At 40.8% G+C, this 27,281-nt stretch overlaps 1 protein-coding gene across 1 annotated transcript in view; it reads right to left on the bottom strand.

Annotated features, from left to right (window-relative positions):
• Positions 1-27,281, bottom strand: part of ABTB2 (ankyrin repeat and BTB domain containing 2) — a gene marked incomplete at both ends in the record, with an annotated part of 128,331 nt that overhangs the window by 41,214 nt on the left and 59,836 nt on the right. The window contains 2 exons of the mRNA XM_079537886.1: positions 281-491; positions 3,121-3,267. Coding sequence (XP_079394012.1) covers positions 281-491; positions 3,121-3,267 — 358 coding nt within the window. The remainder of the gene's footprint in view (positions 1-280; positions 492-3,120; positions 3,268-27,281) is intronic.

The raw sequence follows: 27,281 nt of genomic DNA on the forward strand, positions 1-27,281 counted from the left end.
TTGGCAGTGCCTCCAGACGAGCCTTGTTGGCAACATTTAGTATATGCCTCGCTCGGAAAGATCGCATGAAAAAACAGCTCACTTTCCAGTTCCAATTCCAAGGCTTAGTAAACTTGGCAAGGCTAACAGCATAATCTGGCCTGACTGCAGGAATAACTGATGCCTGATAGGTAGCATCCTGCAAAACTGCCAGGGCTGCTCAGGCACACACAGTTCCTCAACAAAAAGTGACCTTCTTAGCCTAACTCCCCATCTACTAACAATTCACCAGCCTACATACCGTTCATTGTTCAGGGTCATTCTTGGAGGATCGAGGTTGGGATTCTCCATGGACTCCATTTGAGGACAACGTAGGAAGTAGTAGAGAGTGTGGAGAGCATCAGGGGACCAAGAGATGGGTTGCTGCTGCCGAGTTTGCCGAATGGGGCTCATGCCTGGGCGAATGGTGTTCAAACACTGCATGTGGTGCATTGCCCGTGATACCAAGTCACCTGCAAAAAGAGTGCAAAAGTCTCTTTTATTCATTCACACTGCTCCTTTAATACACTCTTTCAGCTAAATCGAATCTCTCACTGCTGAGAGAAATGCCCTTTGTGTAAAAAATTCTTTTTATTTCACTAAGCCAAAAATTGCCCCCAAGATGCCGCTTCTTGCAGTTTGCTCTAAAAGGAATTTAGCTTTCTTTCAAACAAAAATCTATGAGTTAGGAAATAGAAAATGAAACTCCTTTCAGACACCATGCATTCAGAATAATAGCCTTCCACTGATTTTTCCATCCTGCTTTAATGCTTTCTCCTTTTCCCCACCATGTAAAAAAAGTTTCTTGCCTGCCCACAAAGCCTGTTTATATTTCTGTAAAATCATTATTGCTTATTATCATAAGCATAACTTACACATGGCAAAGCCAGCATTACCAGTACAAATACTTTTTTTTCTAATCTCCACAATCACTATTTTATGTTAGGAGATTATTCCTATTTCTTTCAGCTGGGCTCTGAGGTTCAGGCACTTGTGACAAATTAATGATACATTCATAAAGAAACCTCTTCTTTTAGGAGTCTGATTCTCTCCTCCTCACTCTACCTGCAGCTTCCTCCTGAACAATAAGACATGAACCCCCTATTAAGAAGCTGAACTATATCATGCTGACTGTCACAAGCTGTACCATGAATTTGCCCCTGAGCCTTGTAAGAAGTGCAGTCTAGAAGTTTTCTGAGCTGCTGAGTCCTCTCAGCCTTTGAATTTGAGCCAACCTGCCTCTGTTTCAGAGTACCAGGAAAAGACTTAAAGGCTGCAGATTTATAAAATTTCACAGAGCAGTGACCTCAAGATAGCAGCTATATAGAAACTCTTTAGTCACATAAAGCTGACATTTGTGCAATATATTTGCTTTGGGCACACCCTGTTTACTCTCATTTTATTGTGGTATGTTACAAACAACATCAGCTTTGCAACAAAGGCTTCAGACACTACATCTTTGACTAGTGTGACTACCATACCACTGGTCTGAACGATTACTATACATAGCTAGAGTCTATTTTTTTTCTTGAGAGAATCCTCTGTTGCTTTACAGTCCCCTACGACTCTCACAGGAAATGTTACTCCATTGTGCCCTACAGTTACAATACTGGGAAAGGATGGAACTGAAATAGTTACCCCATCTCAAAGCTAAATCCTGAGAAAATGCCTTGAACTTACTAATGTGAAATATGAATTATTCTCACCTCTCTCTAAAATTCTTAGGAAGTCATTTGTTCTTTTATATCACAGCAAGACACTGAATCTGCCAACCAACCTCCAGCTGAACCCATCAAGTTGTAGTGTTGCACAGGTGAGAGGGTTATCACCACAAATGTTCTGTATGTCTATACAACTTTATTCAGTGGTTCAGATCAATGCAATACTAAAAAAATCTCCACTTGCAGTTTTATCACTTCTTCATTGCATAGTACATTCAGACTTAAGGACCCATTTCTGAACGTCAAAACCTTCTAATGTCTCTGCCTTTGCACTTCAGCAGCTCCAGACTCTTTGCATTCTAATCTTACAAGAAAATTGTGAATGCTTTAGCACTGCTACTAACACAGAAACCTGCACATTACAGAAGAAATGCATTTGGAATTCAAATTTTCAGCTCAGAATAACGTTCCTTCTCCTTTGCACACTCACTCTCTTTATTTTTTTGGCAATGTTCAGCAAAATTTAAAAAAAATAAAAAATATCAGCAGGCAACTGTATCAGGAGATCCATTCACTAGGTGTAATGACTAAGTTGGCCAAAGCAAGGCTGGGGGAAGAGAGAGAGGAAGCTGTATTCAATCACAGACCCGAGCTACAAATGTTCTCTTGTGTTTCAGGATAAATAGAGGTGTGTTAAAGGAATTTGAAAACCTCAAATTAAGGCAGGTTGCAAAATAAATGGTGAAACCCACAAACTCCTTACTGGCCCCTGACATTCATTAGCATTCACGTGGTAGAAACTAAGAAAATGATGCCGGCAGAAACGTTGCAAGAAGTAGACTAGGAAAACACAAATCATTTTTGTTTACTTTAAAAGAGCTTTGTGAGTAGTCTAGGAATGAAACATTTCATTTGGTTAGCATTTAAAAAAAAAGTTTTGAAGAGGTTTTTATTACTGAAGTGCTCTCAACTTTTTTTTTTCCCTCCACTTTTTGTTTTTTAATTAACCAAAAAGCTTCTCCTTGAATAACTTGCACTCTTGACATTTCCACTGCATGAACAATAAGAAAAGAGAACCCTTCTTGCCACAAAAGGAGGTGCCACTGCTATGTTCCACAAAAGTACAAGAAAGCCTCTAGAGGTATCTAAGCAAAAGCATCCATCTTCTATTGGTACTAGCACCACTAATTACCAAGAAGCTGGAAAAGCCACATTTTATGAATCTCCGAGGTGAATTAAATATAAAGAAGCCTAACGAAACAACCTGATTTTCATAAACCGCACCACAAAACAATTAAACCTTACATAACATTGGCCAAATACTCCTCACACTGTCAACAGTGGCAACGCTCCCACTGACCTCAATAGCAGAGGGACCGGCTCTCCTGCTTCGTGGAAGGGAATGGAAAGGAACGCACAGTCAGTTACAACTGAAACTTACTCAATTCAGAGATGCTTCCAACACAAGTTGCCAACAGAGACTGCTCTAAAGTTCGGAGTTCCAGCTGGGCGTAAGCATCAGCTCGTCCATCGCTGCACACAGTGCCGTCGTTGTATGGGCTGAAGTAAGCAGGCAGAGACAGCACACCTAGGGAAGAGAGTAAGAAACAGAGCTGTTACAAGTGAACTTCTGGGAGTAGAAAAGCAAGTCTCCGTACCGACAGCAGTGAAGCAGAGCTCAAACATATCTTCACCTTCTTCAGTCAGAGCACTTGAGGTCTTTAGAACAGTTCAAACAAAATCCAGTAGTGCTATAAATACCATTGAAACGGATAAAACAGCGCAACTGGGATCTAGGGAGCAAGGCTGGAAGTTTCTATAGCTTGTAAAAACTAGAAACTGCAGTTGAGATAAAGCTACATGAAAAGCTTTAATGAAGTCCCTTGTATTGTTTATATAAAAACTCAGCCATGCACATACAAGTTGCCTTTGAACAGCTGTATGCAGATTGCTAGATATAAGGGCCTAATTTTAAAAGGTGTAGAAGATAACCTCAAGTCCATCTGGGGTAAATGGTAGCTGTAATCTTTGTAACTCTAAAAATAAAGCCATAGGCCATGCCAGCTCTTTGAACCTGCATGCAGTTTCAAATATGCAGACTGTGGTTTCTATAAGCGTGAACCTTTGGCTTTGCCAAACTACGCCCACAAGTTTTGAGGTTGACTATATTCTCTATAAATGACCCTATATTAGAGAGAGAGATTAGAAAGGTAGTTATATTGTACGCACGCCTTCACTGCACACACACTCCTTCCATTCTGAAGGATTTCACCTTCTTGCATACAAGACAGTTAATGCACAGCAACTGAATGGAACTAAGGCTTTACGAGCAGTTCTGTGTAGATGTTACTGGGACCTCATCCTACCTGGACCATGTCTGCCCTTACAACTCATTTGAATTGTTGACAAATTAGATTATTTAGATGATCAGGTTGGGAAGGGTAGCAATGACTGGAGATACTAAAACAAAACTATGAGGCAGTTTCATGCTAATTTGCAAGTTGTCTCTAAAATGGGCAGTCATTTTCCTTCTCCCAGTCACTCTTTCTGCCTTATATCTTTGCTCGAGCATGGCAAATCTGCAGCTACATTGCAAGTCAGCGCCCACACAGATAGGCAAATATATCCAAAATATATTGCCTACTGTACTCCAAAAAAACCCACCAAAACAACATTAGTTGATTGGCTTTTCTTCAAATTAGTGAGCTGAATTGCTTTGCCCTGTGGCCACAGAACTGCTGTGCGTAGCACAGAGAGAAAGGGGGACTGTGACCTCTACATCTAATGGGAGAAAGGGAGCAGGGATATGTGACCATGGCAGAATGGGAGAGGGAACACGATTCCTCTGGAGGCACCCTGCAGTGTGATCCAATGACACCCAGCATGACACTGCATCCACAGTAGAGCAAAAGCTTTTTGCAGTCAACTCAGCCAGTGTTCTTGTAACACAGTGTGTTCAGTTGCAGCCATACTGCTAATTATGAATCAATCCACAACTCCAGCTGTAGCATATCCTCAAGTCTAAATTTTCTGTGATTTTAGGCAAGGGGGCTTATAGCTACTTCTGCCTGCACTCTTACCCTGGCACATCCTGTATTTTTGGTTTTTCAACTTCGATCCATGAACAGCCAAACCAATATATTTCAGTTTCAATCCACATTTCTTTCCCGTCTCACCTTCTGACCCCAGTTAAGTCTCAGATGTGGAGACACTTTGCTCATATTGCAGTGACCTCCTGTCACGTAGGTGCTGTGCTTGTCAAACAAAGCCCTCGCCAGCTGAACTGCAGTGTATTGGGCAAGACCTTTATTTCTTTGTCTTGAGGTTTTCTTTTGAAACTGTATGCTGAATTGATCTCTCCTATTCTTTTCACATCCTCTTCGCATCCTGCTTGGTGGTAAAGCCAAGGACTGCATCAAAAACTTCCTGGACAATCTGAGGATAAGGGAATGATTTATTCCGTTGTGTTTCTTCACTGTGCACCACTGTTAGTTAATGGGAAAAACTCTGCCAATGCCCTCTGTAACTTGAATAATTAGGAATTCAAGGCTCATGAGCTAGCAGAAGCGATACATTCAAACTACAAGAGCTCGCTAACTACACTGTAGCCGCCTATACAGAGCCTAAGCCACTTCCTTTTCCATGTTAGAGCTATGAGAGGATGTTTTAAGACACATGGATTGGATTTATGGCAGAGGGAGAACAAAAATAGACTGATTTGTCAAAAGTTTCAAATAGAGGCATATAATTCTACGGAGGCGAAAACAGAAACTGGCAGTTACATTATTAAACCACTCAGAGCAAAAAAATGGGGTGTTATTTCCCCTGCCAGCCTGTTTCAGTTGGTTCCGTTTTCTAAAAAGGAATTTAAAGTACAGATTTGTAGAATGATTTAGATTGGCCCAAAAGTGAAAGTACACCCTCAGTTATTTGGTTATTTGTTCACCAGGTGCCGTGGGTAAGAGGAAACAGAGATGATTTATTTACTTTTGGAGAAATTGCTCGTACAAGATAGTTGTGGACAAGATTTATGCTCTCACCTGCTGTGTTACAGTTGAGGAATATCCTCAGTGTACCAAAGAGAAAGAAGGAAGTTACTAAGCCTCTGGCCCTGTGACGTCACCTGGGATTTTCACAGGATCGTGGTAGAGGATGAATCAGGCCCTCTTTACAGGAGGTTCCCCAAAGGCTCACCTGGTCTGGCAGGTCTCATTAGGTTCTGAGCAAACCCAGGAAGTGGAAATTACATCTCAGTGCTGCAATTGAGACTGACTAAGAGCAGACACGGGACAGGCAGCAAAGCAGAAACTTAATCCACAATTATTACTGAAGAGCTTTCTGGCCCTCATCTTGCAGTGCGCTGATGATTATTTCTCTTTCCATATATTTCCACTAAATGTAGAGTTGGAAAAGCATCACAGTCATTCTTTAGATCAGAAATTCAGGCTCAAGAACATCTGCAGTCAAGCCTGGACTACTGGTATTATAATTAGGAACACAACTTTTTTTTTCTTTTTTTTTTTTCCTAATTGGTATTAAAAATTATTTGACAGTAGAAACAACTGCATTGCAACGTCTTCTTGTCCCCCCAAATGGTGGTATCAGCTCTCCTCCCACTGAAACCAAACAATTTGTAGATAAAAGATATTATGAAGGTAGAGACGGTTTCTATTTATACCTGGCATTTGCATTTCTGTATTTATTTTTATCTTCTAAATATTTGCAGCAACACTGATTTCAATCTTGGCTAACTAAATATGGAAAACTCTAATTGAAACACACCAATTAATATCTAACCACTCTTAATGTTTGAAATCATGGCAGAACTGCTGATTTACATCCCGACATTCAAGAATGTTTTTTTCCCCACAAAACAACAGTGTGGAACAGCACCTAATTACTGTGCAGAACGAGCCATTCAGACGTGTACACCCCCCTTCTTCAATTATCTAATGTGGGCTATGTTGAGCTTTATACATTTCTCTGGCTGTATCCTGGCACTCTGGTTACAAATTTTAATTACTCAAGATTTTAAATAAGGATCTGAGCCCAAGCAAAGTTAGTGAGAGGTATTAATTTTAGCATGGCTTACATTAAGCCTAAAGAACAGAATGAGTTGAGAAGTCACTTCTCTAGGATGGTGTGAGGCAACACCCCATAACAGCCCAATTGAAAGCACGTTCATAGTGCTGTGATGAAGGCACAGCTGGCTAACAATTTGCTGCTGATATTTCCATAGCCTTTGAAATAGCAGCTGGAAATAAAGGCATATTTATTCTAACTCAGTTAATATAGGAAACCTGTTCATGGGCATTTGCTGCCAGTGGTCTTAAAAGGCTTCGCAACTGGGTGAAATTCCAGTTAAACAGTTCTTTAAAATGAAATTATTCTGCTTGCCCACAGATTTTGAAATTACTGTCTGTAATCTGATGCTTTTTAACAATAACTGACAATGTTTCCAAAGTCTGAGCAAGGTCCAAGGAAAAAGAGTGTTCACACCCTTGGACATCTTTCTACTTTAAGAAGTACAGCAGCTCTGCTGAGAGCTTTGGCTGTAAGGTGACAGCTCATGAGATGACCAGGGCTGCACACACTGTTGCTTAGTTTCCTCGAGTTGGGCAATTGGTCCAACCCTCAAGCAAGGAACTTTTGGTAAGGTGCCCTGCATCAAGCCCAATGCTCTCTGGAGATTAAGAGCCTGGCATCAACTTTTGCTCTTTTGATATCAAAATACAAAGAAATGCAAACACTTTTACCTTTATAATTGGAATGTTTAAAAACCTTTTTTCAATTAACTTTTAAAGTACCCATGTCATCTTCACACTTTGCTGTTTGTTTCATGAAAAAAAAAAATACTATCCATCATTTTTACCTTGCTGTAATCATTTTCCCTGTGCTTTCTCTACTTTAATCTAAATCCTTCATGCTGGGACACAACTTCCTAAAGATTAACACGTCAGCTGTTTGAGGACTTTCAAACACTTGCAAGATGTCTGGAGGTTAAGATGGGGCCACTCACAAGCGGCAAAGGGCCAATGAGGCTTGTCTGCAAAGCACTCCAATTCTGCTGTCTGGGATTCCTCACAGAAATTGCCCAGGGTACTAACTCCATTATTTCAGAAATGTAAAACTTAAGATCTCAGGAGCTGGCTGTATTCATGACAGCTTAGGCAAAGAATCAGAAATATAATTAGGATGGAGCTCACACTGCAAACTACCAAGCCAGAAAAGTACACATTTTTTTTCCCCCTATGATAAACATAATAGAGTCTATGAGACAATGTCCATTGATTTTTGCCTTTGGCCAGAACAGAAGTGAGTTCCACAGGCAAGCATTCTCTTTGTGAACTGTGTGTGCACCACATCTAACAGTGGGGATCTTTACTGAATGCTACCACAATACAAACAGGAGACATTTCTATTTGACAAAACCAATTAGAAATGAAAGCCATTGGAACATTTGGGTTCCTCTTCAAAGCTTACGGACTATTTCTAAATGCCCCTAATGCAAAAAATCACATACATGAAGTCAGAACTGCTGTCAGTACGACCAGAACTGCTGTGCCACAGAAGCGTCTTAGGAACTTAAACACAAGGAAAAAAATACGGCTTCAGTTTCCAGCATCAACATATTTCTGCAACATTTGGCTTGTGATAAAATCTGTAAGAAACATTCTCAGAGGTGAGAATGATAACTGTTCCCAATGAGCTGAGCTGTGATTCGGAATTTTGAAGGCAGACAGCAATGACCTGACTACACTGAACAAATCCCACTTATTTCAGTGCACCCAACTGCGATTGCAGTTCCCACATTGGAATTTGGCTGTGACACCAGGATGGCTGTCACCTAGCACAAAGTCCTACCATTCTTCATGGCAAGGAGCATTCAAGGCTTTTCTTCATTTTTTTTTGTTTCCCATTCTACCAAGCAACACAATGCCATGTAGTTTCCTCTTGCCAATCAACTCAGTACAGACCTAGGGCATACAGTACCACCTAGAATTAATGCCAACTCCTGATACTCTGTTTTCTCCTTGCCAAATTACTATCATGCACTGCTACAATCGACTCTCTTACTTTATGAAATAAGACAGGCTTATTCTGAGAAAAACTAAAGAAACAAACAAAAAGCTTGAAATAACAGGCAACCAAAGTATTCCTGATATAGCAAACTGAAATCTAAACACATCAGGCTATATAATAAATTACAGTCATGCTACGGATTGTGAAAAAGACTTGTGATCAGGAAACAATACATATAATTGCTAACATATAGGAAAATAATATGCTGCTATAAAGCAGGCAGGAAACTCTTTCAGTTTGTCTCTGTCAGCAGTATGAAAAATCAAACAGTTCCTTGTATCTGCATACACACTAAACAGCAGTACTGAATTGAAAACAGGAGAAAAAGCAGAAGAACAGAAAACTTCAGAACACAGAAAGAAGATTTTTAAGTATTCTGTAACTGCTGAGCTGAATCTCCCTGCTGAAGGGCTGCTTTCCTAACTGCATCATAGATGGATCCAAGGGATTCATTCACACAGCCATTAACACAAGTTCCCTGGTCTTGGTCTAAGTGCCTGGAAAGACAGTGTCTCTTTCAAATCAATTTTTCCATGTCTTTATTCACAAACACAACTAGACACAATTATCAGTTTACCTTAAAGGAAATCTCAGAGTTGTGATGCCATCTGTGAGAACCAGGACTTCAGGTGCACCGTGGCATACCAAGTCATGGAATGAGACCGACCCAGCTGCCCCATATGCCCTGATACACAGCATGAGCCCTACCGGCAGCAAGCAATTAAGAGGCGAAAACAAAAGCTTAGGGATTGGGCAGAAGAATGTGCAGAAATTTGTACAACAGCCTCACACAGCCATTGGGCTTGAAACACAATATGCCCACTCACTATCTGCCTGAACATCAGGACCGCTATTAGAGATGCGCTGTCTCAAAGCCTACACTCTGGTCCTTGCTGCTCTTCAGTGTCAGCAGGCACTACTTGACTGAAGTACCAGAACACCCCAAAACAGAGTCTTAAAGCACCCTCACAAGCCACTACCCCTTTGCTGCAGTCCAGGGCACTGCAGTACGTCATGTTCCAAAAGCAGGTCAGAGCAGTAGAGCTCTCAGTATTACAAGAGTTAGGAAATCACTGCTCTATATACACCGCCAGAGGAAGAGCAAAAGACTATTATTACAGGTATTACAAACCTTTAAATGTTTCTTTTCTCCTAAGTAACTGTGTATTCATAACCACACCTACAAACATGATGCATACCTGCCCCATTTTTGCTAGGAAAATGATGGAATTGGGCTGAATGCTGGAGTGGAGAAGGCAGGAAGTATCTATAAGAACAACTGCATTCGAATTCATCTGTGACAGACAGGACTGAAAATGAATACAAATGTAGGAGAAAGGCCTGGGTTTAGTACTGAGTCAGTACTTATTGAGTCATTAATCCCACTTTCATATCCCTGTGGTCTTCTGGACAACCACTAGCCTGGCTTGGACTCAAGTGCTTAATTGAACAAGAGCTCAAGGGAATATGTCCTGAGTTTATATTGTAATAACTGCCAAAAAACATTGCAAATTTTATCGTTAGCAGCAGCAGCATACTTTGCAAGATAAAAGGTATCAGTAGTTTTATGAGCTGGTGATTATCCTCATTTCCATTTCTTCAATGGGGAAACAGAGACAAAAGGAGAAGCAACTTTCAAAGCTTATGCATCAGAACCAAATCTTTGCAAAAAGTCCAAATCACCCAGTTCAGAAACTCTTTGGCATTAGACCTTTCCTGCATGAAACCAGCCAACACTGAGCCAAAGAAGGAATACAAAACCAGAACGCTGTGCCAAAAAATGAGCACAGTCCAACAGGAAGACGTACCATTAGCTGGCTGTGTGAACTCCAACGTGTCCTAGTTCACTTTTCTGTAAAACGGGGATATCGCTTTATTCCTGTTAAGGGCACTTAACGGAAGCTGAACTTAACAGAACAGACAGAACAACTTTATTGTTTCAGTTCTTTCTGATTTTACTCTTTTATGCTGTTTAACAGCACCGTCCCCATTTCCTGTACATGTCAATAGGACTTTTTTTTTTTTTGGTCCCTTAGCAACAGTACATCTTTCATTTACGTAGCCCTTTTTACCTTCAACAATCCCACAGTGCTCTGAGACACAACAGCTACCGAGATGAAAGAACACAGTAGTAAGGCAATGTGTAATTCCACATCAATGGGGCTTATGATACAAGCAGAGAAGCTTTATCCAGATGATGGGGTTAAGAGAGGCAAAATAGATTCTGGTGTGGATACAACGGTGGGACAGTTATTCTGACAAACATGGCAAAAAAATGTTGTATGAATATATGAAAGGTATAAACAAGAATATATAAATATTTATATACACAATGGCATCTCCTCAAACACTGAATCCTTTAGTATCATTACTATGAGGATCAGTGAGAAGAGTTAACTATCATCTCCTCAATCACCTTGGAATTCCTTGGATGTCTCCAATTTAGTTTCTTCTGCCATAAAAACATCTTCAATTGGATTAACCAGGAGGATTGTAGCTTATGCCTAATAAAATTGCAGGCACTAGCTAGTGCCCCAATATCCTCTTACAATGCTCCCTTCTAAACCACTCCTTATTGTTCACTGTCCTTCCTGAAATATGGTCTTTGAATCATGCCCAGTTCTCCAGATGTGGTCTGACTAAGCTCTTTGTACATGCCATAATGACCCCTCTTTACTTGCCTTCAATTCTTCTATTTATACATTACATGATCTGTGTGCTTGCCAAACACAAGGAAGATAGTAAACTTACATCCTCTGTCACCCCCAGTTCCTTTTCTCAGGAAATATCTAGATAGATAATCTGACCAGGACAGTCCTCCAGAATAACCCTTCCAGTCTATCTACCACTGGCACCAAGCACTCCTTCTGGAGTAGGAGGATGCTTTCTCCAGAGCAGAGCACAGTGCAGATGTCAGTGCCCTAGGAGCAGAGCGAAGCGTTGTGCTGTGTGAGTAGGGCACAGTGCATGTGCCCAGGCCACAGCAGGCCTCCCCTGGCAGGGTGGTGACGGGGAGGCCCTGGTGCTCCACCAGCCCACACAGGATCATCTTTTCAAAATATGACTCTACACGGCCCCTGCCCATAAACTTCTTTGTACATGTAAGCCAATGGCTTGATTAAAGTCTACCTCCATTAGACTCTCCTGGCTGTAGTAAACATGTCATTAAAATAAAATTCTAGGTACTGTGGTTACTTGCTAATAAACATCCAGACTGCAATTATATGAGTCAATGACTTAAAATATAAGAGCCACTTATTCTATGTGCATTTTAAAGAAGCCATGAGGAAACAGGAACCCAACAGTAAGCAAACTACTGCTCTAAAGGACAGGACTTTTTACACGAGTCAAGAGCTGTCTCCATCAGCTGTCAGCAGCAGAGGTCCTTTGGTGCACATCTGATCAGTTTTGACTTTTGCCAGGTTGAAGCAAGCTTCTCAGTTCTACACTGACATTTTACCTAAGGGGAACACAGCCCGGTCCTAAGACCATAAAGTCTGGCCTCCAGAGGGCATGGGTATGTGAGCAGGACTCCAGACACACAGTGCTTGTAGCTGGTAACGATTCAGGGTTTGACTCACTGAGCAGACAACACAAAACTTGGGGTGGGTATCTTTGCTAGTTTGCAACAAAGTAGACAGGTAAGCACAGACTTAATACCTCATCTCCAATGCTGTCATCACCACAGCTACAATAATTTACTAGTCAAATCAGCATTAACTTGCATGAAGCATTTCGCCATTTTTATCCAATTTTTTAACCAGTTTTGCCCAACATTAGCTTTGGTCAGCCAAAGTTTTTAGGACAAGTGTAAACACAGACACCTCCACCACACGGATAACAATTTTTGCGTTAGACATGTGCCATTAGACAGGGCTTATTTTCTAAGAGTGTTTTGGTAGCGTTACCTGAAGTTTAGCACTACACGCCAACAGCAGAAGTGCAGTTGAGGAATTCTACTTATTCACCAGCTGCTGAATTTTCTTCTCTATCTTTTCAAGTTCAACTGTTCCACACATTGTCTGTAGTATTGAAGAACCAGCTCTTACCATCTACATCCATGACTTTCTTCATTGCTGTATCCCACTTGGTCCAGCTTCCAGTACCTGTTCTATTCTCTATTTTGCTGCCTGTATCCTTCTTTCTTGCTCATCCATCATCTATTTGTCATCACCATGTTTGCAGCTTTCTACAGCTCAGCACCAATTACAAACAAGGGTAGATACAAAACCTATTTTTGAAAGTACTCTTTGGGGTAGCAACAACATAAGAATTCGGCGACAGTTTTAAAGCATGCAGGGAAAAAAAAGGGGGGGAAAAATATCTCCACTACAAGGCTCTGTCCTGTATCTCACATTGTATAAATGCCAAATGCATTTCAAAGCCTCTTGGTTGCAGCCATTTATAGTTTGTATAAAAAGCATAACTTGTACACTTCCATTAGAGCCCTAAATATAACTGCCCCAAGCAAGTATTCACTTCTCAAACAGTACCTCTTTGAATTTTGTTTTCAAAAGAATGCTGTTGCCATTGTATTATTTATAGAAATTTACATTAAGATTTTGGTTTAGAAACTGCTCAGATTAATGGATCCCCAGCATTGTTTTAAAACTTGAAATAGCTCTGAAGAAAAGCAGGTTGCCTGTGTTTTTATTATAGAACAGCATCTTTTTTGCATAAGCATAAATAGCAGCACTGTTTACAGTTCTCAGATGGGGTGGGCGTGGTTCCCTAAAGAATCTCAAAACACTGCCACATGTTCCTTTGTTTTTTTCTTAAATATGGCATCTGCGGAGAGGATGAAATTTAGAATCTCCATGTTCTGATGTTTTTAAATAAGGAGAAGGCATGTTTATATCTTTATTACACAAAATGCGCCGTATCTGTAACAGATTCAGCCATGTAAAAATTCATTCTGCCGGTGTGCTATCTTCCCACAGCTTCTTGGACACAGTAATTCCAATCGTGCCATTGCTAGCAATTATTTTCTTGACACTTGTAACAAAATGATTTGTAGAGGTGACCCACCTCCTTCAGATAAGATGATAACAAACAGGAAAACCTGCCTTACTGCAGAAGTAAAAGGGAAAGTATTTTTTAGTAGAAGACAGGTTCTCATTATTTAACACAACTGCATTCATCGAAGGACACTGACTGTGTCCCCAGAAGCAGCAACACTGAACAGCTCTCAGAATGAGTGCATATGTGCCACAGCAGCTCTGGCAAGAGTGCTGCCAGCATTCCCAATACAGAAGTGGCTGTTCTCACAGACAGTAAGAAAAAATAATTCAGTGATTTCTATGAGAGAGAGAACCAAAATCATTTTCTTTAAGTGCTGTGGAATCCCTGCTGCTAGCTGCAAAATAAAGTGGCATTTCTTGTGCTTTTTCCACAAGGGCAGTTCAGTCCCACGCCTATCACTGCTAGCAAATTCTGAGGGATCCACATGGCAGGAGGCAACCTCTGGAGTGCCTACAGGTTACCTGAGACTGTGAGGCCCATTCTTCTACACACCTTGCAAAGTCAGGAAAACTGAATTAATCTGTTGAGCATTCTTGAATTACACTGTAAGATAAAATAGCTTGCAGAATCACAATAATAGGGACGATCTGAGGAAGGACACGAACTGGCAGCTACCAGCTAGCAGGCAGACATGCTTCACTGTGCAGAGCTCCTTCCTTTTTCAGTTAGCACAGGTGCTCCAACAATGAACAGGGATGCTCCTAAATTCTTGTGGAGACATTCTATGACAGTGCCTGGCATTCAGATTACAGAGAACCTTCCAACAATTCTTAGGAAAGTAATAGAACACTACATCTCAGAAGACACTTTGATAATCTCACTGACAAAATAATTTCACTGCCTATAAAACTTCTGTACTCCTCAGACCATAAGATAAAAATGATATTCTTTATTTTGTTGCTTCTCTGCTGAAGCTAGGCTATGCTGCTCCACAATGCAAATCTCTCTCAGACAGCAACGTGCAGCATCTCTACTGCTGTGTAGCAGAGGTGTGCAAAATGGAAATACTTGAAAAGCAAAGGTCCATACCACATAAACAATCCCACACTACATAAGCAAGCACTTTTGGATCCAGATGTTTATATGCAAGCACTATATTCTACTAACATTAATAGCTTTGACTATTGCCAAGAAAATATCTTAGAATGCTTTTAAAATTTGTCATGGAGGAAAAGCAAAAGCTACAACTGTGGGAGATGCATGTGAGGGGAAGCTCAGCTTCCTAAGAATGTTCTCCTCAAACAGCACTCCGCTTTTTTCACCAAATTAGTAAAGCAACAATCTGAGTAAGAGACTGTTCTTTTAAAGCAGGAGAAGCTAGAAAGAAACTGTAACTGTAATCCACTGTCATTCCATTTAGGGCACTCAAAAACGCAGACATGGAATGAGTAAAGGACAGAATAGAATAAAGAACACATCATTTGGCCCCAAAGCCTTGGTGCTACTCAGCGTAAGCGGATTGACATCTCGTTTTAGACTCACCTCTCCAAAGCAGAAATAAGACAGAGATGGGTAAAGAAATGGAACGCAAAGGAAACTCAAAGAGGCTGAGAATAGATGCGAGGAAGAAAAGCAGTGGGAAAGGAACTGAGAAAAAACAAACAAACCATTCCTTGATGAAAGAATTGGTGAAAGAATAGGAGAGCACTGGAAAGGAGCTCAATAACAAAGAGCCACTGCTTTAGCATATATCTCAACATATATATTTCTTAGCATATATCTTAAAAATATTCTATTTTTTTCTAAGTTTTTCAGGATCCTGCATAACTCATAATACTCTCTAACCTTTAACAATCAGTATCATTTGATTCCTTTCCCCTCATATCACTCCCTGTAAAGTGGCATAATAAATAAAGGGTGATATAGCAGAGCTTGAACTTCTGCCTCTTAATATTGACGGAGTCTGGTAACCACTGAAGCTGTCTGGGCAAATTCATTCAGTTTCCAGATGCACCTCTTGTGGGCTAATTTCAAGATCAGCTTAAGATGACACAAAGATAAAGAAATCAATTTTTTATATTCTGCTTTGGGCCTTGAATATACCTGGGTTTTTTGTAGGTTTTGTTTTGTTTTTAATATTCATTTACTGTTTTACAGTTCAGGGCAAAATAATTAGCGAAATACTAACAGAAAAATGCTACAGTCTCCTTACTACCTATTTTCTTCAACATTCTTATCACCTTCCTGCCCTATTCTTGCTAATAAATCACTGATCTACTGTTACGGCCCTCCAGGCCTGACTGCTGCTGCTTCATCTCAGTGGGAGCCAAATGATGATTGAGATGCCAATATATTAGGCTGCCCAGATTCAAAGAAGGATAAGGAACAAAGCATTTGTGCAGAGCAAAGATGAATTAATATAAATCAAGTGCTGAGCTATTTTCTGTGATGGATTAGCACCTTTCTTTGACCTAATAAAGTCAAGAGGTCTCTGCGCTGACAGCAACTAATGTGCAAATATCTGTGCTCAGTTAAGCCAGGAGGAATGCTGATCTACTCACTGTTACTCTATCTGTATGTTGCTGGGTGTTTCACTCAGGTGTGAGCATGTAGTCTACAAAAATCTGGTAAACACAGAAAGAAAATAATTATGTGGAATTCAAGTCCAAAGCTCTACTTCTTCAGAAATATGCAGCATCTAGAACTGCATTATGTTGTGCTTAAAAACCATTATTGAACTGACAGGTGGGAAAAGCTGCAGCTTTCAGAAACAGAAAATACATCAAAAGTCTTGCTGCTATCATGTGTTCTACTATTCTCATTTCCAAGATACAAGAGTTGTCCAAAATTGTCAAGAGCAGAAAAGAGCCATGCTTCCCTTATGTTTGTGTTCGCAACATAAGCCTCTGTGTTATGTCTTGGATGAGGTGCCTGCACACTGGAGTCAGTAAAAACAAGCTTTTTACCCCTCAGCCGTTCTCTCAGCCAAGACAGGATCTGCAGTACAAACAAACAGCATGGGAGACTCACATCACAGCTCTCACATCAACCCACCCCAAAGGTAACTGGCACTCATATAACCTGCTATCTTTGTCTGGAGACTGGATCACCTTTCACCCCCTCTGAAGAGCTGACCCGACGAAAGATCATTGTTATAACATCCTTCAGGCCAGATTGCATCCATGTGTCTCTGCATTACTCATTCCATGCAGACTGCCACAAATAAAAGGTAGCATCTCAAAGACAGCCACGGCATTAAAAATGAGCCGAAGGCTTGGTACTCTCATTACAACCTACACTGTTTTAAACTTCTATTGAACCACCTCCAGTAATGGAGCTGCACTGCTCTCTCTCCTGACCCTGAGCTTTGTGTTCCTGCCACCCGCTTTTGTCGGAACTGGCATTTGTGCAGTTGTTTCACAAGATGCTTCAGGAAACACAGAGATGTCTCTCTTCTTATCCCCCCTCTCTCAAGATGCTTAGCTTTAGTCACATCGATTCCCTGCATTGTTACAGGCACTGTATAAACACACAAATGCCAGTGCAGGCCTAACACACCTGGGACAAAAAGGGATAGGTGAGACTGCTGCAACCCCAATTTAGTTTGTCTTCAGCTGCTGTGAATGCCCAACCCTATACTGCTACCACGTTTTGCAAAAGCCATATAATCTGCCAAAATAATGAGACAAAATCAGGGTCCTTTAAATTTAACGGTTTTTGTTTTTAGGAAAAAAATAGGAAGATTTACTTCTAGAAAATAGTAGAAAATTTATCCATAGTTCTGGCAGTCTGAGACAAATTGAATTTGCCAAGTACAAGAAGTTGTTTATAACAAAAGAAACAGAGAACTAGAAATAGTTCCAGAAAATTTATTATGATCCACCTGACTGCAGCCAAAATATTACATCAGCCTAGATAGCCTGAGAACTGGAACAATATTACTCTCAAATTAGCAAGTTGCTTGGTACACCATGCAGGGAGAAATGGTTTTGCAGGAGGTCTGGGTTCCCTCCCTAGATCTGTTATGGACCATGGGCAAGTGTTTATCAACTTATTATCTGTAGCCAGCAAAAAAGACATTTTTCTCTTTACTCCTTATTTATTTATTTTAAGAGGCCTTAAAAGATTCAGGACTGATGGTATATCTCGCTACCACTTTTAGAATTTTATCCTGTTCAGGACTTCCACTTTAACTTGTAGTTACAACTCCTTGGAGTTACAGTATTGTAACTCCTAGTTACAACTTGGAGGTGCATAAAAACATGAAATTGGAGGTGAACTTTCTTGTTTCCTGCTTGAAGATTGACAAATGCAAGATGCTTGCAAATCCAGAAGCTCTAGTGGCCATTTTAGCTGGCGCTGATGACAAGTTAGACTCATTGGTGTTAGTGTGCAAAGGAATGCTATGGTGGTGCTGTGTTTAAAAGGAAAACACAACGTAACACATGCAAAAAGGGCAGCTGATACTTGAATATTTTGAAGATCATAATTAGAGCACACTTTTTCAACATTCAGACAAAGTAACATCAAAACAAAATATTGCGCTGAGCTAGTTACAATCTAACAACAGCTGATGCACAAATGTTCTTCCCCTGTCAATGCAATTAAAGCATGCACGTTCCTGATTTAAGCTACAGGGCGATTTCTCTCATTTAGCACAATTGATAGATTACCTATTTTATGAAAGCCTAAGTTGCCAAGAATCATAAAGTTTCTGAAGGAGCTGGTAGGAGAGAATTAATTCTATAGCACCTTTACAGATAGGCATAGGCAGTACTTCCTGGAAAAAGGAAATACAGCCACTGCTGAAATAAAAAAAAAAAACTAACAAACAGTAGCTGCACACACACAGCAATTATGTCTTACCAGCCTAGAAAGGAAAACTGCTATCCTATGGGCATATAAACTGTTCTGCCATTCTTAAGAACTGATACTGGGAATGTTGAGAAATCTGAGATGGCAAATCCAAAGAATATCCCAGGGTCACAACTCATTAAAGCCCTAGCCCTGTTCAGGACTCCTCCTCTCTCCTTCCCCACAAAGACAGCCAGAGAGATGGCAGCATGGAAGCGTCTCTGTTCAGTGGACAGTCAGTGCATCTAGTAACAAGACAGGCTTGGCTACCACATGTAGTCCAGCATCACTTAAATGTGTTGATGATGCTCTAAGGATCTTACAGTTGGCCTTGGTGCTTGGGAGAGAGCAATTATTTCACAACCTTCAGTTAGGCAGACGTTCCTACAGCATTTAATGTTTGAAGCATATTCTCATAGCATCATTTTCATATGAAAGTCAAAACTTTCATGTAATTGCACAGACATAAGATTTACAACTGCGCTTAATTTTTCTAATCACTCAAAGTTATGTTTATTTTATTAATGTGGTAAACTTGAATACCACATTCTCAGATGTCCAACTCTTCAGCTCCTGTCACTTATGTTACGAAAACTCAAGTTTTAATGAAGCATCCTGGTATAATTTAACAGCAACAGCACCTTTCCAACTGCTTTAACTCACTTGTGACATATGTAGTTTACAGCTTCCATTACTTCCTGGCCTGAACGGTTGGGTTAAGTTGCTCCTGTATGCATTTTAACAGCTGCTATATTAAGCCCTGTTACTACCCAGCACATTGCAAAAAACATACCTTTCACATTACTCACATAGACGCATTCATCATCTTAAAATATGTTGCAATACTTGGGTAAAAAGCTTTGGAAGTATAAACACCACTGGTTACATCACAGAAACAAACAAACAAAAAATCTGCAATTAAGGAAAAGGAGGTAGGGAATCCTCTGTTCACACAACAGAGGGTTTTTCTGTTCCCTAGCACAATGTAAATGCCAGGATAACGGAATACCCGTTCCCATGAAACTTAATGGCACCCATTGTCCATTTTTTCTTCCCCAAATATTTCTGTTTATATGTAAGTTATATTTGGTAATATGTCATTCTTCAGAAAGAAGATCTTCAGGTAACAGTAAAATGGATTTTCTGATAAATTATTTCTACCTTTCCTCTCTTTTCCCCACATTTCGTGCACTCTGGAGCATTCTGATGAAAGGAGAGTTCATCTCATGAAGGTTCACTTGCTACAATGGTGAATCCTCTTATAAAGCTCCAGTAATCACGCAATAATCTCCCATGAGAGCCGACATTTTGCAAAAAAATGTAATCACCTCTTAATCCTTTTGGGCATACAACACTGAAGCTTAACATCTGAGCTTAAGTTTTCATTAAATCATCAGAAATCTGCTGAGGGTGAAGAGGATCCCTTCAAGCTATCAGCAAGTTCTCCCTCCATCAGATACCTCCATGAATACCAACAGCATCTCCAGGTGAAAAAATACAACTCCTAAGTATGCATGGGAGAGCTTTTCAGCCAGACTTACAGAAATTGTTGGGCCTTCACCAATTTTAGTTAAGTGATCACATGCTCTGACTTGAGTGAAGAAACCAGAAAGAGTTTGTCACTTACAAGATTGATCTCACCATCCCTAAGGTCCATGTCAAGTCTAAATCATACCATAGCTCATATTGTGTATGTGCATGCACATATATATATGTGAGCCCTGTACTATACACAGGTCACTTATCTCAAAGATGCTATATATTTTTAATTTAGACTTTTCGATTTGTGCTGCCAAACATTCTGTGAAGAAATAGAAATCAAATGACTCTTTTTATGTCAGATTTTATTCCCAAATTTGACCACTGTATTTTATAATGAAAGGAAGTGCTGTTAGATATATTTGTATTTCCCTTCTCCCCAGTATTGAGAAGGAAAATACGTTTTTTTGCCCACACATGCATACTGCCTCAAATCTGAGAATGGGATCTTTGTTTTGCTGTTGTAGAAAAGGAGGCACAGGCATCAAAGAGTTTGTCTGACATCACTTGTCAGGACTGAGGCAGAGCAGGAAATCCAGTGCTCTGCAAGTCAGGCGCACTCCACAAAAGAAAGTGGGAGCACAGAAGGGGTTATCAACAGCTCTTTTCCTATTTGCAGTATTAACTGCCAGAGTAATTAACTGAACATCTATGCAGTATCCAGGAGAAATGCACCTCTGCAGAGCAGAGCATACACAGTATGCTACATTGTACCAGTTTTCCAGCATAAAAGATCAGGACAATTCTATGTGTATGTAGTTTATTCAGCATCTACAGCTTGAAGCCACAAGGAAAAACAAAGATCAGTAATAATTAAAAGTCATTCAAATCTCAAGTCTACTTCAGTATTAATTTAGTTACCTCCTGGCTTACTTTATGTTCACTTTCTTCTAAGGGACAGAGCTTTCACAAACTGCCTCATTACATAAAGAGAATGAAAGAGTTTAGAAAGAACTGAAACATGAAGTATGCCATTTCTCCTATTCTCTCCCTTTGTTTAAAGGAACGTCACTGTTTTTCCTCATTGCTTCTGTGCACCAGACTAACAGCTTCTAAGATTTTTCCACAACAGTATCCAAACCCAGCACAGTCCTCTGGATGATTTTTCCAGTGCACACATATTCCCCCAGCTGACTTCTTTCACTTCCAAGTTATTGTACCATCAGAATGACAACACGAGATTTATTAGATTGTGGATGTATCTTAAGTAACCCAGAGAGGCGCTGACATTCCCTGCTCTCAATGGGGCCTATGCAAACCCCTCTCTCTCCTGCTGGAAGGACAAGCTGAGATCAGACTGATGTAGAGTTTTTCAGCAGGGGACGATAAAAATAAAACCTGGGGGAGGGTGGATCTTTAAGGAAAACTTCACTATTCCCAATCAAAAAGGAAAACTATTTTGAAGTAGCATTATAAACCATCCCGCCGTGCTGAAACAGATGCTACAGTGGGAAAAGAGTTAGTAGGCTGGGAAGGCAACATTAAGCTTAGTACATAGCTCATGGGACACAGCAGCAAAAATACTGAATTTATTCCAGTCTGCTGTTCAATCATGTGACTAAGGCATTTCCCTCAGTTTTCTCATCTGTTAAACAGTTAACAATACTGCTTCCCACTTATGAGGCCTCAGAGATGCCTGGAATATGCTCTGAGAGGCAGAGGAAGGAAGCAATATGGCAGACAAAAGCTCTCATTGCAGTCTTCACAGAGGTGAGATCCTATTGTTATAAACACTGAATTCACAGTCCACCGATAGGAAAAGTCAAGTGCCAAGTCACTGCTTTATATAAAACACAGCACTGTGTATCAGCCTCAAAGTAAGGCTACTTCATAACTCCATTCTTTCTCCAGAAAGTATTCTTAGAAAAAACAACCAAAACAGCAAGACCACCTTTAGCAAACACGGTCATGTCAGAAAGTTAGCAGCTTTTCCAAAGGAAATGTTAGACTGCAAAGCAAGCAGTTCACTACAAGGCAGGTATTGTTGCAATTGCAGATTTTTGTAGTCACAACTGGAACACTAATTCCCAACCTGTGCAGATCACAGGGCCAAGTAAGAGAAGGGCCCAGAAGCCCTGTGGCCAGATCCACCATGTGAGTGCTGTGGCTGAACATTGCCTCTGGACTTGTGATAACGTTTATGGCCTCATGAAAGCACCACCTTTTCATATGATTGAAAACATTTCCAAAACCACTTAATTCAACAAATAAGTCTTTTTACAATGAGTTAGGAGATAAGGCTAAAACCCCTCAGTGCTCTACTGGCCTTTGGAAGTCTGACAGAAGATGAAAGGCAAGTCTGGGCAAGCAATGAGAGCAGGCAATACATCTGTAATGTCACCAGTTACATTCAAGGGAAATTCTCATTGCCAGCATGTGACTAGAGAAAAAATCCACTGTGGTTAAACCAGAAGACACAGCTTCAGCAGCCATCGTCACACCACATTTTACACAAAGCTTCACTTTGTTTGGAACGCCCAGTCCTGCAGCAGCAGGAGCACGAGGCCGGATGTGCACAAGGTGAGCTATGGAAGGATGCTGCTCCAGGCACAGCAGCAGGGCGTTGGATTTCTCACATCATATCTCATGGGGGTCTTTGGCTCAGAGGGACTTCCAGGGAGATATTTCCCCACCTTTGAAATGAGACATCTTTTCTCAAATAGTAGCCAAAATAAAATGGATTGTTTCATCATGTAAGAGAGGCTGATTTTTATTTTTTTATTCCAAGCTCGTTCCTTCCAAGGATAAAAGGCAAGCAAGTGGTCAGTTCAGCCTCTCTGCTGCCTTTCACAAGGCCATGACTAAGGGCTGGCAGGCTCACAGCCAGACTCTGAAATGGATGAATTTCCCCTCCTTGCTCTTATAAAAAACACAACATCTTGGCTCACCCTAATGCCTCTAATCTCTTTTCAACATTCATATATTCTCCCATCCAACTAGAAAGCAATTGCTGCTGTTGCAGTCATCTTTTTTTTTTTTTTTTTTTTTTTTTTTTTTTTTAAATAAACGTCTCTGTTCATCTTGTTATCCAGCATCATCTGTCTGATCCTGCATGATGGAAGCAGAATGACTTTGGAACACCCATAAATCATAACACATAAAATAGTCTGAAATAACTTTTTCTTATTGTTGATTTGTTTTACAGCCTATCACCGCAACCAGCTTAGCCTGCCACGTATAACATCTGGATTGCTATCTGTAAACGAATAGAAGAAAAAAGAACAAGTACTAGCTGCAGCTCATACCATTGGAAGCCAAGGGTAAAGGAATGGCAAGAAGAAAGTCCTTGCAACGATTATCATATTTGCAGTGTTTCAAAATAACAGTAACATTTTAAACATCACATTTCCTACAACATAAAGAGATCAATTCTCTGTCGAGTTATGCCTTCCTCCCCCAAAATAACAACCATAATCAGAACTACTTACAAATCATAACACTGACCTCCTGCACGTTCAATTACTGGTCTCTGTCATAGCAAATATTTAGGCGAACAGAATAGATGTCAGTCTTCCTCTGTTTGGCACAAGGAATGTCAATCTCCCTTTCCTGATGCTTTACTCTGGAGGCTTTGTATTTAACCTGTCACTTTCCCAAGATGCTGCACACCAGCAGTGCAAGTCTTACAACTATGCATTCCACTTGCTACCACTCTCAACTCATTACATCAGCTTCACTGAAATACCTCTGCTGCACACTAAACACAAAAAAGCTATATCATGTTCTTAAAGTTCTTTCACAACTAAGCCATAATGGGTTGGAGTTGTGTGGTTCAGCTCTATTATACAGAAACTAGGAGTGAAACTGTTTCTTGGACATCGCCTTGTATCTTCAGAAAAACAAGCCCCAATATAAGCGGTTCCCTTCAAGTTCCTTAAGACAACAAAAGCCTACCTGGGAGCCTGTCCTAATACCACATCAGACCTCTGAAATAAAGCAGTACAGCTTCAAAAGAATTGAGGAAAACCCTCCTGTTGAAAAATTGCTTGCTGTATTTTGCTAAACAGATTGTATCGAACTGCAGCCTCACGGAAAGTAAAGGAAAGTGTTATTCACACTCTTAATTCTTTTCCAGTTTTTTGTGGCTTGCCAGTCACATTTTTCTGTTTAACACTTAGCTTCTTGTGCTTATACTTGGATACAGATCCTTGCAAACAAAGTGCTCTAAATGGGTACGCAGAGTTTCATCGTAAATAAGAAAACCATAAAACGCCAATGAGAGTTTGCACTAGGCAAATGGTAAGGCCAATTAAATCTGTACTTGAGGTTTGTCCTTAGGTTCATTACTAGAGCTCTAAGCCTGGATCTCCTTATGGGTGGTCCGTGGCTGATGAAGCAGATGATAACCTATCCCTAGCATGCTGCTCTTTCCTGATGAGGAATCCTGCTATTTACACCAATATTCTTTACATTTGACACTGAATCCAGAATTTCACATAGAAGTTGGTCAGCAGCTGAGACTCCTGGAGTTGTGACCGATGACACCGACTGTACCCAGAGCCCCCCCCAGTAGCAGGCTTATGCTCCATGGCCATGTGACTTGTGCCAATTGCAACAATACCATTCCCAGGGCTATGGCTTCAGTTTAAAGTTGCCCTAAATGACAGCCAGCTGGCTCACTGAAGATAAGAAGCAGGATCCCATCCGACAAGCAGGCAATATGTACAAGCTCAAGCTCCAAGATAACAGGGCTTGGCAGGCAATATTTGATTCTGTGAAACACTGCACTTCCCTGCTGCATAGGAATGACTGAGGATAAAGCTATTAAGCTTGGATACAAGAGTAGCACGGGCTGTTTAAACAAACAATGTCACCAATTTGCAGTGCCAGCTAAATGGCATGTTTGCTTTTGAAGCACTGGCAATGAGGGATAGCATCTTTTGCACAAGTTTCATAGATGAGATTGCAGCAAGTTAGAGAACACTCTCAAAGCTTATATTAATAACTGGTTTTGCATTAGCAGCTAAGAGAGAGAGGGAACAGAGAGAATACAGCATAATGAGGTCCCAGCACAGGAAGGGAAGACAAGGCTGCGTTCTCAAAGCATATGCACATGAAAGGAAGAGAGGAAGGAAAGCCAGAAAACCTTGCTGTAGTTGACCACACTTGTTTTCCACAACTGAGGTTTGCAGCCACTCTTTTTACTACAAAAGAAGCAAAGTAAATACAAGTAGAGGATTTGTATGGGCTCTGTGGGCGTGGGAGCAGGACACATGAGATCAGCCAGTATCACAGCATGCCTGTGAATCATATGGTAATCAAATGAGAAGTTCCTGCTCAAACAATACACACAGTGTTAGACTACAGGTCTTGTAGGCAGCAGCTCTAAACTCATAGATTGAGAGGTAGAAAAAGCCAACATCACTGGCATTATGGAAGCCCCTAGGAGACGCATCTAACAATAAAACTCAAAGGACATGCTGGGCTCTGCGGTGGTTACATTTTAGCTGTCCCTGAGAACTAGAAGAACCTAAAATCTATGGAGAAATCTTGCACCCCCTTTCACCCCACAATCTTGCTGCTGAAAGGCAGGCCAGGCTCTTTTGCCTTACTAAGCCCCACCAGGCTCTTTTCAGTCGTGTCCAGTGACAGGACAAGGGGCAATTGGCACAAACTGGAACCCAGAAAGTTCCATACAAACATGAGGAAAAAGTTTCTTACTTTGAGGATAACAGAGCACTGGAACAGGCAGCCCAAAGAGGTGCTGAAGTCGTCTTCTTTGGAGATATTAAAACCTGCCTGGATGCCTTCCTGTGCAACCCACTTTAGAGAGCCTACTTCAGCACTGGGCTCGACTGAGTGAGAGCCAGAGGTCCATAAAGACCCCTTCGATTCTGCGACGTGGGCCCAGAATTTATACATAATAAAGTAAATAAAAAAGCTGTAGAGATCTTGAATACTTTTGAGTGCCACCAAAAAGTTACTTATTAGGATAAGTAAAAGCCCAAACACCCTACTTAGGCTCCTCCTCTGAACAAGACCTGCCCAAGCAGGCTTGTACCAAGGAACGACAAAGGCCTGGATGTCACCTCAAAACTATCCCACAACTTGGGGAACAGAAAAGCACTAACACTCAACAAAATGCAAGGAACATACACACTTAAACTGCAAATGCCAGAGCACAAGATTAAAATAAATCAGCTGAAGCAAATCTGGTGGAAACCACAAGTATAATAAAAAACAGACAGAAAAAACACAACGTAGCTGGGTCACCAGCTATGAGTTCTCTATGGTGTTTATTTTTCTCTGATAATGTTTCCAGTAAGCCCCAGAAAATAAATCTCACTGTGGAACCTATAAGAACAGCCCTAAGTTACAGAAGTATATACATGGACAGATGCACGAGACACAGAAGAAAGTTTTAGTAAACAGTACAGCCCGATTTCTACAAACCAGCACAGAAGCAGTTTTTCTCTAAAATAACATTTGTATGCACTGAGGGGAGGCAGAGAGGAAATATGCTCCTTAAAAACATGCTCTACTTCTTTTTACAAGCAAAACCACATACATGCTCCACCACTGTTAGCTCATACTATAAGGCTAGTGTGATCAGCAGCCCCTGAGGCTTTCTTATTAGAACATTCAAGAGTCACGGGGGGTCCTACAGGAAAGGACGTATCCAGAAGCTACAAAAGCAAATAAATCTCAAATTGTTACACATTTTAACCACAGTCCTGTGAGAGGTTGCAGCACAAGCTAGAGGTTGATTAAAGATACTGACCACATTTCTACAGTACAAGCACTGAGAAAATCACAGGGTATACACCAGCTAGAGTATACCTCTAGTTCTACAACTAGAGCGTTACCTGGGAAAAAAGCAAGACTAATTTCTACTAACAATTTGTTCTGTTATTTTGCCCAAACAAGCACTCTGAATTCTGCTTTTCCATATATGCAGCCCCTTTCTCCCTCCAGTGCCATCTGCAACCTACTTCTTTACTCTTATCCTCTTCTGTGGTCGTCAGAGCTGGAGTGTCAGAGCTCAGCTGACACCAAGAGCTCTTTGGGAGAAACAATAATGCTTTGCACTGTGGGACCTGATATATCAACAGTGTCCTGAAGCAAGCTTTGGATATGGTGAAGAACTTGCGATGCTCCTGCTTATGGAGTAGAACTGTTCACGTTTTAACAAGGTGCTGCCACGCTTTGCTACATCACCAATGG

Source organism: Tetrao urogallus (genome assembly GCF_951394365.1).
Source record: "Tetrao urogallus genome assembly, chromosome: 6".
Classification (NCBI taxonomy): domain Eukaryota; kingdom Metazoa; phylum Chordata; class Aves; order Galliformes; family Phasianidae; genus Tetrao; species Tetrao urogallus.